The 15,260-nt window shown below is 37.5% G+C and overlaps 1 protein-coding gene across 4 annotated transcripts in view; it reads right to left on the minus strand.

The window, feature by feature from the left end:
• pcf11 (PCF11 cleavage and polyadenylation factor subunit) overlaps window positions 1–14,832 on the minus strand; it is a 38,401-nt gene extending 23,569 nt beyond the window's left edge. For all 4 annotated transcript variants that reach the window (XM_043691646.1, XM_043691645.1, XM_043691644.1 and 1 more), the window contains exons 1-4: window positions 14,443–14,832; window positions 8,562–8,687; window positions 5,260–5,448; window positions 4,855–5,052 (exon numbers count right to left, since the gene is read on the minus strand). In XM_043691646.1, the coding sequence (XP_043547581.1) occupies window positions 4,855–5,052; window positions 5,260–5,448; window positions 8,562–8,687; window positions 14,443–14,613 (684 nt within the window). In that variant the 5' untranslated portion in view covers window positions 14,614–14,832. The remainder of the gene's footprint in view (window positions 1–4,854; window positions 5,053–5,259; window positions 5,449–8,561; window positions 8,688–14,442) is intronic.
• Window positions 14,833–15,260: the final 428 nt, after the last annotated feature.

Consider the following 15,260-nt stretch of genomic DNA (forward strand, 5'->3'; position numbering starts at 1 on the left):
AAGGAAGGACTGTGGATCCATTACAAGTGCTTTCAAACCTAAATAAAAGGTGACTATGAGTAGAAGACAGCAAAGCTAGCTACAGTCGACTGTAAAATTATGTTCAAAGGTATGACAGAAGAATTGGAATGGCAGACTTGAGAGGGGACATTTAATACACTCAGCAAGGATGTAGCCTATTGTGAGAGAATGGTTAAATATGACAGTTAACGATGAATCTAAGATTAGTGAAAAGTCAGAGAACTGGACAGACTAAGAGCCAAAGAATGGCTCAAATGCTAAGGAGGTACAAAGCAGAAAAAGCTAGTTACCAACATAAACAGTATTAAGAATTTCTACAAGCTATTGAATAAAAGAGAAGCAACCAAAGCCAATACTGGCCCTCTTATCACAAGTGGGGGAATTGAAATTTCAAAATGTGAAGATGTATTTTGCTAGGAACTTAGATGCAGCTTAAATGAAGTGGCAGAAATGATAGATGGACAGATTCTAAACTTCTAAAATTCCTAAACTTCTCCGAAGGTCCCAATGGGTTGCAAAACAGCAAATGTAATACCTTTATTCAAAGAAAAAAGGAAGCAGAATGCAGGAAACTATAGTTCAAATAGCCTAGCGTGTCTCAAACAGAAGCCGCTTGCATCTACTATGGTGGTGGTTATAGCAAAATACTTAAAAAAGAGAAATGTGATCAGAGAGAGTCTGGCTTTACGAAAGGGAAATAAGTTTTACTATTTGAAGTAGCATACACATGGGTAATGGGGAATCAGAAGATGTGGTGTATTTCAATTATCAAACAGCATTTTTTTCTGGTTTTATTTATTTTTGATATAGGCATTGCTGGCTGGGTCAATATTTATTGCGCATTCCCAATTTCTCCTTGATCTGATGGCTGAGTGGATCATTTCACAGGTACAGTTAAGAGTCAACCATACTGCTGTGGGTTTAGAGTCACATGTAGGTAAGGACATCAGACTTTCTTCCCTAATGAAGATAAGTAACAATGATCACATGATCAACATTAGACTAGCTTTTAATAGGAATTCATTTACTGAATTCAAATATTATCTGGATTCGAGCCCTTCGAGCAATGGCTTGATTCTTTAGCTTACTAGACCAGTGACATTACGTATTCTCCACATTTACTGTCATACCCATCATACATGATTACAACTGCTGGAGGCAATCATCTCAGTTTAGGACAATGGTAGGAGTTTAACTAGCTTCAACTGTTTTATCAGCCTTCGATATCATTTGTCCACAATTGTGATGGTCACTGATTGCAAATTATACCAAACGTGACAATGGGTCAGGTGCCAAAGCAGTCTGTGACCACATTCGTAATTCCTTAATATCAATGCACAAGTTGTGTGTGAAAGGCCATGACCACCTACAATATAGAAAGTAAATATCGCGGCCATTCTTGGCATTACTGTCAAGAAGAAACTTAACTGACTATCCATAGATACAGCAGTGCAAAGTCATCTCCTGACTCCCAAAACCTACCCACCACCTATATGACAAATCTGATATGCGATGGACTGCTCTATTTGCCTAATTTGAGTTTAATATCCAATAACAGAAGATTAATGAAATCCAGGCCAAAACAGCCTGCCCTACATTGGCAACTTTAGACATTCAATTCCTCAACCGTTGACAGTGGCAACATGTACCATGCAGGATTAATGGTAGGAACATACCCAAGATTACCTCAATGCACCTTACGAACTCAAAAGGATAAAAACTGCAGATGGACAGGAACTCGAAGTCACACATCACCCTGACCCAAAATTATACTGCTTTTCCTTGTCAAAAAAGCAAAGCCTGAAAAAAAAGTCCATCCCAAACAGCACTGACAACACACTTACAACAGCAGACTGCAATGCTTTAAGTGTCTTAACACCACCTTGAATGCAATAGAGTACAGACAATAAATGCTCATCATACCAGCAAAATTTATCCAAAAACTAAAATGAATAAAAACCACTAACATTACTTTCGCTTCGTCGCCAGTCATTCCAAAAATAGCCAACATTCAAATTGCCGTATAAACATCTCCGACATCACAAGAATGGCTGCCCCTTGGACTGACAGGGGACTAGAAGGCAACAACTACTGAATTGCAGCCTAGCCCGACACATTCCAGCAATCTTCAAAGAAAAGAGTTTAAGTTATAAGGAAGCGGACTAGGATGGAACTTCATTTCATAGGAGTGTAGGAGATTGAGGGGTTACCTTATAAATGTTTATAAAATAATGAGGGGTATAGATAAAGTAAATGGCAGGTCTTTTTTTCCCCCTAGGGTGGAGGATTTCAAGACTGAGGAGAGAAATATTTTAAAGACGACAAGGGACAACTTTTTTTTTAAAACAGTGTGGTTTAATGTATGGAACAAACTTTCAGAGGAAGTAGTGGATGGGGTAGTTGCATTTAAAAGACATTTCGACAACTAAATAAATGTTTGGAGCGATATGGGCCAAGTGCAGGCAGACGGGATTAGTTTAGTTTGGAATTATGGTCGCGATGGACTGGCTGGACTGAAGGGTCTGTATCCATATCATAGGACTCTAAATATGGAGGTAAATTAAAAACAAATCCAAAATAATAATGCTTTAACTTGAAAGTTAATGCGCAATTATTTTAGGATCTTCCTTGCTTTAAAATAAGCCAAATGATGGAGCTATGATAATACACTAATTCTAAGAGTATCAGTCATAGCAAAAACTCTCCTGACACTTGGAGCATCCAGTAAACCCTAACTGGAATAAAGTGCAGAAACAGTCAACGGATCTGGCACAATCTATGGAGAGAGCGAGACAGCGAGTGAGTGTGTGTTGAGTCAAGCGTGACTCCTCTTCAGAAATGTAAGGGAATCAAAAATATGTCCAATTCAACAATTCCAATACATTTCTACATCCATTCAGTTGTCCAATATCATATTGAATTCTAAATGTTAACTTTGTCTCTTGACACATTTATTAGCCAGTAAACTCTAATATTTCCAACACTTGACTTTGTTAGCTATAGTCAGTTGAGACTGAAAATAAAAGTAAAATATTGTGCATGTTGAAAATACAAGACACCTCTGCTCGTAACAATTTATTTTTCACCGATGCTTAAAGTTGAAGACTCTTTAGAACAAAAGCGAAGCAGAAATGTTGGGTTATACCAAACCCAACTCTATAATAACACAAGAACGGAGGATGTTGGTAATCTAAAACAAAGAAAAACAGAGTTAATTTTGAGTGCAGTGATCCTTCTCCAGAATTTTCTGACAAAGGGTTACTGGACTATTACATTAACTCTTTTCTCTCCTCAGACGCTGTTGGACCTGCTGTGTTTCCTCAACTATTTGCAACTCTCTTCAGGTTAGAAAAGGTGTATTGAAATCTACATGTTTATTTTGTAGAAACACTACTTTATTTCAAACTTCAACTGAGCATAGCCAACAAAATCAGCCTTCCAAAATGTTTCAGGGATTGCAGTAAAATCTTAAATATAACTGAAATCTCAACGTACCCACAATCTTCTACTTGCCAAGTAGCATTTTCATTTCGCTGTACAAATGTAAGGTGTTTAAATAACTGGTATTAACTAAAACTGCCACCTACCACAATGAAAAGTTCATAGACGTGAATGGTGCACAACAACATACTTCACATCTTACAGGTTATTGGTAAGATTTCTTCTGTGATTGCTTCATAGTGCTGATGGAAGCACAACAGAGTGAAAACTTTCGTGACAACGGATCAGCACCAATCCATTCTCAATTTCAAATTTGAATGTGTAATGCTATTCATATTTGCCTGCTTTAAACATCTACTCTCTCTCCTTATCTAAAGTCTATTTGGTCTGGAAATGGAAACGCATCCATAGGTCAACTTCGAAAGTCGTGAAGGATTGATCCTTTGTTGAGGTGATGACACATTTACATCCAAATCAGAATCCCTACAGTGTGGAAGCAAGCCATCTGGCCCACTGAGTCCACACCAACCCACTATACAGCATCACACCCTGACCTACCTCATCCCTGTGACCGCACATTTACTAGGGCCAATCCACCTAGCCTGCACATCTTTGGACTGGGAGAAAACTGGAGCACGCAGAGGAAACCCTCAAGGACATCTGGAGAACATACAATGGTGAAAACGAACCTGGTCCCTTGCACTGTGAGGCAGCAGTGCTAGCCACTAAGCCACCATGGTGTAACTGCAAAGCACAGTCTTATATTGATGTAATGGTACTATTTCTCCTTTATATTCTGCATATTACTTCCTCAAAGCACTCCAATCAACTGGTTAAAAATGATTTCCCTCTCAAAACCAAGTTGTTCAGAAAAGCAAAAAAATGTTTGGTTCTCACAAAATGGTATTGTATCAAATTTTATTAATAAGAGTACACCTTCTCAAATCCAACACCCTCAGGACTAAGGCCATGCCAAATTTCTGATTGAATTGCCAGTTACCGATCACGTACAAACCCAGAACACATTCCTGGTCTGTGCTTAAACCTCACGTTTTCAGGGCCAATCCACCACTCCTCAAATGAGATGGATCATGAAAAGAACAGTCCAAGACAGCTGCTAAATGCAAACAATGAATACAAATGGACACTGCAAATTAAATAAATGGTGCAAGTGCTGTGATGCAACTGAAGCAGCAAAATGGGCTTTTTTTTGCACAACTGCATTTTCTGGACAAATTTGGGGTGCAGTAGCGTTACCTTTATATCACAATTAAATATTATCGGAAATAAAACTTAGTGAGGAGCACTGTTACCTCAAACCCATTAGACCTCAATCACTACAGAAATTGCCTCTAACGTTATGACATTTAGTGATTAGGACTTTGAACTTACCAGTTGTGCCTTTGTCTGCTCTAATTCCAGTTCCAACTTCTTCTGTTGCAACTCAAGTAACTGTTTTTGTTTTGCTAACAGCTGTTGTCTTATAAACTGCTCTTGCTCCTGTGTTACGTTTTTCTGTGACTCAGCAATGTTTTGTTTAGCTGAGTTAATAGGAGCAACTGTGGAACTTGAGGTGGTAGGTTCTTCAAGCTACGAGTAATGAGAAAGTGAAGTTATGACCAGGATATTCTACAATTCTCCGAGGAAACTGGCTCAAGAAATGCCAAATAAAAGGAGGACCACAACATTTTGCAAATTTTCTTTATTTACACTCAAAAGTTATTGCAACCACATTAATTCATCTTGGAAGAGTAACATTTTCCTTATGTTATAGTTGAGAATTCCTGTAATACTTACCGATCTATTTAAAAACTTGGGATTTACATGAATGCTTGAACTATTCACATTTGGTGGCAAAGGCTTAATAGGCCATGCAGGATCTAGTTTGTTGATTTTGACGTCTAAGGCATAAAGTTTCGTCAGTTGAAACATTTCATCCCATGTGGAACGCAATTTAAACAAACTTTTTCTAGTGCTCTCATCCACCTAAGAACAAAACAATTATCCAGCTTTATGCAATGTTAAATGCCTCTTACATATTCTTACAAGCATACCTATAATCCAGAAAGAATACATCTATTCATTAAGTAACATAGCTTTAAATTTGCTTTGACAACTTATTTCGTAGTCAAACATATGGAGAGGTTTTTTTGACCAGATCTCATTCAGTTACTAGAAGATTACAGAGTATGGGTAACTATTTTCATTTTTGTTCTATAACCTATCTGTATTTGGGAAGTAACTGCACTTAAAGCATGTAGTTCCCCAAACACATTAGATTAACAGAATAAATCTCAAATAGGTTCAGTTGGAATATGAAGTTATCCCTCAAAGCTCTATCAACAAGGAGTTTCCTTGTGGTCACACAGAGGAATGCTTTAAGTACTGAATTGGAAATTTTATTTGTTACAAGATTCAGTTTGTAAAGCCATGATTACAATTCAACACATCACTGTCATTTTACGGATATAACTGAACTTTGCTTTTTAAATTAAAATTTCACCAAGCAAAATAGCCTGGAAAGGCAACAGGGTAGTGTGCTGAGTTTAGCCTGTTTGTTTTTTGCCTCTGGTACTCAAGTTTAAAATCCAATCTTAACTGATTAAAGACAGACAAGCTTTGAACAAAGCTTCAAATAATTAGGATGATCTCAGTTCTGCAATTCAGAATTACCTAACAACCCACAATAATTGATGAAAGGCAAGTACATAATAATGCTGGTTCAGAAGTATTTGAGGCAAAATATGTTGCTGTGGCAAAGCAAGAGTTTGTACATCTTGTTGTGCAATATACACTAACAGTGTGCTGGATTCTGGTAGCAAGTCTCAAACTGGAAATAATTTAATACCCGAATTACTGGTTTTTGATGAGCAAGAAAAAAGCATTTAAATGAAAAAAGGTGACAATAAGTTGACAAACGAAACAAACAATTGATAAAATATGTACAATAATTTGAATTAGAACTGAGCACAAAGTTAGCCAATTGCATCTGTGGAAGGCTGACAATGCAAATCTGAGACTGTTTACAATAATGTACTCTTCACTAGAATCATAACTGTTGCCTATATGCTCCCATTGCACGGACATTTTTTAAGCGCAAATTATCAACATTGTGATGTAGATTATTCATGTTATTCAGTTACAAGAGGATTGCAGTGTAGTTTAAAAAGTAACGCATATGGTTAAGTCACATTTCCAATTAAAAAGTATAAGAAAAATAGAATAAGATTGAGTACATAACTGAAACCATACTTTGAAGTTCAGTTTTTATTATGCAAATTTCAAACGTCATAAGTATCAGGCAGAGAATGACCAAGTCAGTGTTCAAATGCTGCATTGTGGAATTGCAGACATGCATTAACATTCACCATTCCAAAGTGCTGACTTTCTCCATTTGCTATTACCTGGTCTTATTCAATAGTATCAACTGAACTGAACAAAAAGTCCAAGGGGGTACAGGTTCATAATTCCTTGAAAGCGGAGTCACAGGTAGATAGGATAGTGATGGCAGCATTTGGTAGGCTTTCCTTTATTGGTCAGAGCATTGGGTTATAGGAGTTGGGAGGTCATGTTGAGTTGGTACAGGATGTTGGTTAGGCCACTTTTGGAATAGTGCACGCAATCCTGGTGTCTCTTCTATCAGGAGGATGCTGTGAAATTTGAAAGGGTTCAGAAAACACTTACAAGGATGTTGCCAAGATTGGAGGATTTCAGCTATACGGGGAGGCTGTTTTCCCTGGAGCATCGGAGGCTGAGGGATGGCCTTATAAAGGTTTATAAAATAATGAGGGGCATTGATAAGGTAAATAGACAAAGCCTTTTTCCTTGGGGTGGGAGAGGCCAGGACTAGAGGGCATTGGTTTAGGGTGAGGGGAGAAAATCTAAAAAGGGACCTAAGGGGCAAGGTTTTCACGCAGAGCTGGTGCGTATATGGGATGAATTGCCAGATAAAGGCGTGGAGGCTGGTACAATTACATTTATTAGGCAACTGGACGGGTATATAAACAGGATGGGTATATAAACAGGAAGGGTTTAGAGGGATATGGGCTAAATGCTGGCAAATGGGATGAGATTAGGTTAGGATATCTGATGTCTGGATAAGTTGGACTGAAGGGACTGTTTCTGTGCTATACATCTCCATGAATCTATGAACAAATGCATATAATGTTCAAAAAGTAAATTCTCAACACAGAGAACTCGGCATGTATACAAGACGTATCTGAAATTAATTTTGGAACAGTCTTCTTGTTGATCCATTTGACACGTGGGTATAACCAGTAAGTTTCCAATACTGGTCCATTAGAAACTGGTCTAAAATTAGTTCTTTACTTAAAAATGCAATTTTGTAGCTTTCTATATAATGCAATAGGAACATCTAGACATGTACATTCCACATATGGTCCAGTTAAGATAGCATGCTTAACTTTTATTTAATCCAGCAGTTTATTTGAGAGAAAAATTCTGAAATTTACCTAAAAAAAAATGAAGTGTGACCTCAGCCACAGATTACAGGAATGCAAATAAAAAGATGCAAAAAAGTCACCTGGCAACTAAAATGTATCAAATCCTTCCAATAATAAGTGATGCATTTGCTTACTTATACATTTTGGTTCTTCTAACCAATGGCTAAAATGGGATCAAGGAATACTATACGCAATTCCAGTGAGTGTGAATATTAGGTTTACTTGGAGTACAATTTACACAAGCCGAAGTGGAGGTTTGTTTGTCAAAATTAAATCACCAACATAAATGGGTCATAACTTTTCAATTGTAAATTAATACGCTGTCAAATGAACAATCATTTTAGCTAAGATACTAAACTCCACTGGAGTCAACCAATACAATCTTTAGCAGTGAGATCACTGTTCAAAAATTAACTTGATTGTATTCAATATAAAATGCCATTAGAAACACAATTGGAAGTGTTTCAATATTTCAAACCAACTATTGAAGCACAGAGAATGAGAATTTCACCCACGTAACTCCATAATAAAATGCACAAATCTCCCACTAAGAGGTTATAATACCTAATTAAAACATTCAAATAAGTGTACAAAAATATACATTCACATTTACTCTAGTGATTAAAGTATAGATACCTTTTCAAAAACACTAGAAAATATAGGACTTAAGTTTTGAGCAAAGAGTGAAATATAGCTTCCTCCGACATTCTTCACAATGGAATCCATGAGGTACATTACTGGAAGCTTCTCTGAAGCTGGGGCCTGCAGCAACAGGAAAACTCAGAACATTAGGAAATTAGATAAACAAACAAAACAAAGCAATTCTTGTTAAATCATATATTAAAACATTTAGAGTGGGAATAACTTGCCACGACTTGCAGGAATTTCCTTGAATTCTGTAATTCTTCAAATAATCTTAGGTGATTAGAGACTAGCAGTGTAAGCAGCTTCAGAATTTGGTCTATTAAACAAAATCTCAATCTCAAATGACTGAAACCTATATTTACAAATTACAAAAGCTTATAACAGTTTACTTCCACATATAGAACTTCAAAGCAAGTCTTCCACATTCTCTGAAAAATTTGCAATTATTCTTTATTTGAGTTACAGCAGTAAAGATGCATTGTTTTTCAAACATTGAATCAAAGACAAGTAAAATCTGTTTTAACTTGATGTAATTTGTAAACTGCTCTTTCACAGCAAAGGATTGTGTTCAAGTTATTACAGCCTCTACCTTTGCAGTTGCATTCAGTTATTTTCTCAACAGATATAATTTGGGATAAATTGTATATTGACCCCAATCACAGTAATTCTATAATTTGGCTTGATGCTGATAACCCCTACAAGAGCGCAGACTATATCACTGTATTTAAAATGTAATGGATTTTCACATTGCCAATTTTGAATGCAATATAAATTTGATAGAAAGTAATCAAATTCTGTGTCACTAAACAGAAAACGATGGTACTTCATAACTGGATGCTTCTAATCACCTCATTCAGTTTACAATGAAACTTTAATCTACCCATTTGTTACCTAACTTAGTGCAAACGTGTTGTTAGTTTTCCTCTAAATTTCTATTTCCAATAGAAGCTAGACTTGCATGTATTTGACATCCCTTTGATCTTCATATTTTCACTAAGAAAATTCCAATTCCGCCTTTATCCAAAAGCTTATTAACTTAGTGTTGACACACCAATACCATCACCAATTTCATTCCCAACAACAATTTTTTTTCATGTTCTGATCTTTCCTTCTTTAGTCTGAGGAGATCAACTGGAGCACGCTACTCCAGGCCAATTTTATCACCATCGACCAGAGAGCAGATCTCATTGGTCTTTGCTCCAGTCAATTCCTGAAGCTCACTTCAGTGTGGAACACTTTCAAATCTCAATGTACAAACCAAGTTACAAACCAAACTTCCTGTAGATTCTGCACACACAATTCCCTTCCATAGAAGGAGAAGGATGTCTGGAAGTCTTTAATTATTTGCATTTGGTAAAATGGAGCTCTGTATTAGAATGTTCGATTTTGAAAAACAAAACTATAAAGTACCACCTGCAAAACACACAATGTATTGTTGACATTAATCCTCAAAGAGGCTATGCACTAAGATAACCTTAATATTTCTGTACCTAGAAATATTGATCGCACAACTTGCACACAAAATTTAAATTAGCTGCAAAATATTGCAAACAGATTCATTCAATAAAGTTCAAGAAAATGTAGGTTACCTAAAATGGCCTTCAGACTTTGATCACATGGTAGGCTAGATATTAATTATGTAACAGTAAACAAAACATTGCAAAATGAACACCTTTGGATCTGTAGGAATCATGTGATCACATGAATCTACTTCAGTTCGAAAACAGCATTTCTCTGGCAAAGAGGGGCATCAATGCACATCAGCCTACAGATTCACAATGCCAGGGAACAGTTATACAACCGCTTCGTCCAGATTTCACTTCATGGCTGCCAAGTAAATGTTGGAAGTTGACCATGTGATGCTCACCTCAGTCCAAGATAGCACTGCATATTGAACATTTGACATTGGGAAGAGGCTGCAGGATAACAATGTGGGTTAATAGTCCAGAATCAAATCACATCGGACATTAATCTTCATGTATTTTTCAGTCTTGTTAACAAAGACATTGGCGATCCTCCAGACTAGCCTATATCCATTCCAACCCAGCAATTTAATTTTCAAATACTGTATTTTAACACCTTCAGCTTAAAATTCCTTGCATCAAGATGCATCAAATCAAAAAATTACAACTAGAGTTGAAATTTCATCTGTTTACACCTGTATGTTGAAGTACATCATTTGAGAAAGAACCACAAGGTTTATAATGAAGCATCTTCAAAATCGCATTTACGATCTGCTTCCATCAAAAGCGATATAGATTTAATTCACTATGAAAAATTAAATTAATATCTTCCCCAAGGAAGTCCATGGCTTTCTAGAAGCTAGCATGTGGCACTGCATTTGTGGAGTGAATGAGACAAACCGAACCCAATGCTGTATGGTGTAACTTTTTTTTTTTAAAAATCATGCACATCAGCAATTTCCAAATTACTTATAATTCCACCTGGCTTTCAGACCTTAAGTATCAGGGTTAGATACTTCCATGGCACATGATTACAAATCATGTTTAATAGCTTAAGCAGTGCTGTAAATAACATGAGAATCACATTCTGGGTTGCAAGTATAAACCATGTAGTAATATCTTGGAAACCTAACAAGTATTTGCAAGTCATGCAAAAGGCCCCTATCACTAGTTTGTCAGCACTGCTGAATGAGTGTGTCCTTCACATTCAGTTTCCGTTTTGAACAATTACTCCAGAATTTGCATTAATGACACTATTGTTTCAAAACATCTGCTGTTTAAGTCAAGGAACTGGCTGCAATAGGGTGACCTTGAAATGACTGAAATTTATAACTTACAATTTCATGTTGCCTGTCACAACTTTACCCGAATGAAGTTTACTCAGGAATGGTTTAGGGTGTAGCGTCAATGACCTACAAAATTTGCTTTTTTGTAATATTACAGAAATCCTTGTTTAATCAAAGCTTTTATTTAAATCCTGCCGCATGATTTGTCTGCTTCATTTTTTTTCCCTTGTACACCAAAACCATTATTGAAAATGATCTCCAATACATCCATGAGGCGCACATTGAGGTGAAATAACATCAGGCAATGCCTGAAATGAGTCAGTACCAAAGTGGTTTGGTATTTGCAATTAATGTCCCATTTAATATGCAAATTTGTGCATCACCATGATCAGATGCCAAGTGCGAACAGATTTATGCCATGAGTAGTGTTACAAAATCATGTCTACCCAATTGTAAACCTTTTATTTTAATCCTTTCGTTAGATGTGGGGCAGCAGTGTTTGCCCTTGAAAAAAGGTGCTGAGCCACCATCTTCAAGTGTTGCAAGCCAAGTGGCATAGGTACACCCACATTGCTGTTAGGAAGGTAAATATCAATTTCAAAAATTTTGTTGTAACTTCCTTCCAACTCAGATTGCTGGAACTATAAAACATTTCACCAGTTATATCCTCAATCCAGCTAAATGGGGCTACAGGTAATTGAGCAATGTCAAAAGTTTCAGTGCAGGGAGAGGTGTACTTCCTGCTCTTAAAAAATGCCCACTTACTCTCAACAATCTGTCAACTTTTAAACGATAAGCTGAGATGCTGATGAGCAGCATTAAATTGAAGCTAGTGGGCACTATAACTTCAGATTTTGAGGGCAAATTCACAACCAGTCTGAGGTTCCAGGCTTAGGCAATGCCATGTTGTTACTTTACTAAATCCAGTTCCCACTGGAACAATCCACACCAATTCAGCAATCTACTGGCAGAATGGTTGAGCCATACTATTTGGAATCTTCCGGAAACAAACTTGAAGATAGTATTTATTTTCTTGAGTAATGTCACAATCAGCTTCATGGGTAAATTAACTGGAACTGAAATTATGGAATCCATATAATTTTAGTGAATTCTTTTGATTAAGTGGATTTTTTTTAAAAAGGAAGCCAAGAACAGCAGCTAGGTCACAAGGACAAAACTTATGTCAATGTTATAAACCATTGCCAGCAAAAATAACCAGCAGTTGTGCAATTTAAGTCCTAAGGAACCATGCGCCATAGCAGTGAGGCAGTATGCAACAGCATCAGTTGCAGCACCCCAACTTGATCCAGCACATTGGTCAAAAATCAAGAACACTTTCAACAGACATGAACAAAACTGAACACAAGTGACTCAAGGCTTTGAGAGCCAAGTGCAACATTGGTTGAAATCAGCAACTGCAGACACGTGCTTGTGATTTTGCCCAATATCAAATGTTAAGTGCAAGCATGATGTACTGGAAGCAATCCTGCTCGACTCGAGGTAAGACAGGTCCCAAAGTTCACAAACACACTGGAACCAAACAAAAATATTTGCTCTCATGAAGTAGTGTCTTTAATTTCAAAATATGGCATTGAAATAAAAGTTGCTACAAAAAAAAGTTGTGCTCTTTAATGAAATAAAACTAAATTATAAAACCGGCCTCACTCTCTGGCTTTGTAAGGGAAAAACACTTGTGAACTGAAACAGAAGTGGCAGATAAGACTTACTTTGCAAAACCCATGAAATAAAGTCAAATTAAAGCATTGTATAGTGTAATCAAAATTACACTTGTGTTTGGTCCCATGTGTTATAAGTCAGTTGGCGCAAGGCAATATTAAAAGCTCATACTAAAATGCCTGTGCTAATAATAACGATTACTGGGGTCAGATTTTTAAAGTTACATTGCTGTCTGGTAAAAGGCCTATAGAATTGAGTCTTATTTAGAATTTGCAAGGAACTTTAAGCAAAACCCATGGGCAAATACAGAAAAACATCTGGATATCTAAAATTCTAACTTGACATCTAGATTTTCTTTTTACGGGTACATTTTAGTATTAATCATATTGCTTTTAAGATCTAAAAGAATTGTCAACTTTCTTTCCTAAAAGACACGAGCTGTTACCTCACCACAAGCATTCAGCTTTGTGACATGTGCTCTTGAAAGAAAAAAATGAAACACTAATGAAAACCTTGTAAGTCTGTGAAAGAAATAAGACAAAAGAACGTATTTCATTTTCTTTATTAACATTTTTTCAAAGAACCATTTAAACAAATTACCATTTAAAACACGTTAAATTAAAAATCTAAACGCAATTTAAAAGGAAACTTAATTTGCTGACCCAGTTACAAAGTGAAAAACCCAACTACACGTTTATATTCAATTATTGTCAAATTACGTTAGAAATGTATTCAAACAAAGGCGAAGGAAACGGGTGTAACTAAGAAATAAGAGCGAATGGCAAAGGCTCAAAGGGGGAACAATTTGTCTTAATTCACCCTGGGGAATTCAAAAATTTAAGCTATTAGTAAGTCTAAGTCAACACTAGACAATGCCCGACTTGAAACACGCGAAACTTAACGAAAGGCTTTAGTGAACTACGAAGCAACTCGAACACTCAACATGGCGTCTCTTGCGGTCTGGGTCGGGGCGGCTGTTCTCGCACGAACTGCGAACAAGCCGCTGGCGCCGGAGTGATTAGAAGCGGAGTTACTCCGTCCGGAGTGAGGGGGCAAAAAAAAAAGCTCGTAAACCTCGCTGACTGTAAAATCATACACAAGTGCCCGCTCCACACCTAGATCTAAAAACCTTGGCTAGTATCTGACCGTGGGCGTGTTTGAGAGAAAAATGGAGATTAAAAAAAATATTCTAAGGAAGAAAGGCAACGCACGATGAGAGGCGGCGCGGCCGTGGCGCCGGGCAGCCTGATCGTTGGTCGGTCTTTGTGCGCCAGCCCTGGGGCCCCCGCCGCCATCTTGATTAACATTACAACACCGACAGCAAGGGTGTGGGACAGCAGAAACACGGCGGATCAGTCGATCAAACAAAGGCTCGACTTTTCTTTTTTAAAAAAATTCCGAATTTTCAATTCAAATAAAATAAAAACAAAAACAGATTTTAAAAACCTTGGTTATTTGTGCTTCGATTAACTTGACGATTTCCGGCGAATACTTCAGGTTCTCTTCGGCCAGGATGGTCAGGTTGTTGATATGGGGTTTACTGTTGAAAGTCAAGTCTTCAAGCGACGACTGATATTCTTTACAGGCATCCGCCTTGGCCGTATCTTCCGCCGCCATCGTTGCGTTTAAAAAAAAATTAAACTCGATTCGCTGTTAGCGCTTAAATAGTAAAATAATGTTTGCCTTTAAATATAAGTAGTTATTCCCTAAACATATACATGATACGGAAGTCCTTTCTCAAAAGCAAGGAGGGGGGGGGGAAAAAACAATGCTAAACCGCTCCGCACAGCTCAGCACTTCTGTCCTCTCTCCTTTCCTAATACAAAATGGCGGCTGCATCAGGATAAACGATTCAAGAGCGTCACAATGGGGTGTGATTACAGTCAAAGCCCATTGGATGGTCGTCGTAATGCACACAATCCACTTGCTTCCCATTTGTGGCTTTGGGCGGTGTTAGTCAAGGCATTGTGACGTTCCATGAAGTACGACAGCTGATTGGTGCTTCCTGTTGTAGTTTCCCGTCTCGCTGTTTTCCTCCATTAGGGCGGGGCGGCGGTTGGTGTCGTGTGCATACACACACTTTCTGGTGTTGTGTGGGCTGGAGGAGTTACGTCATCTGGACACGTGGATTCCCATCCAGGCTGGGATGTGGACATGTGACCGGCTCAAAGTTGCACACGGTTGTGGTTAGAGGGTTCGTTCTGAAGAATTGGGGAAGACATTTTGTAATCTTCTTTGATATATTTCATCATTGCTGTCGATTA

Source organism: Chiloscyllium plagiosum, chromosome 6 (assembly GCF_004010195.1).
Source record: "Chiloscyllium plagiosum isolate BGI_BamShark_2017 chromosome 6, ASM401019v2, whole genome shotgun sequence".
Taxonomy (NCBI): domain Eukaryota; kingdom Metazoa; phylum Chordata; class Chondrichthyes; order Orectolobiformes; family Hemiscylliidae; genus Chiloscyllium; species Chiloscyllium plagiosum.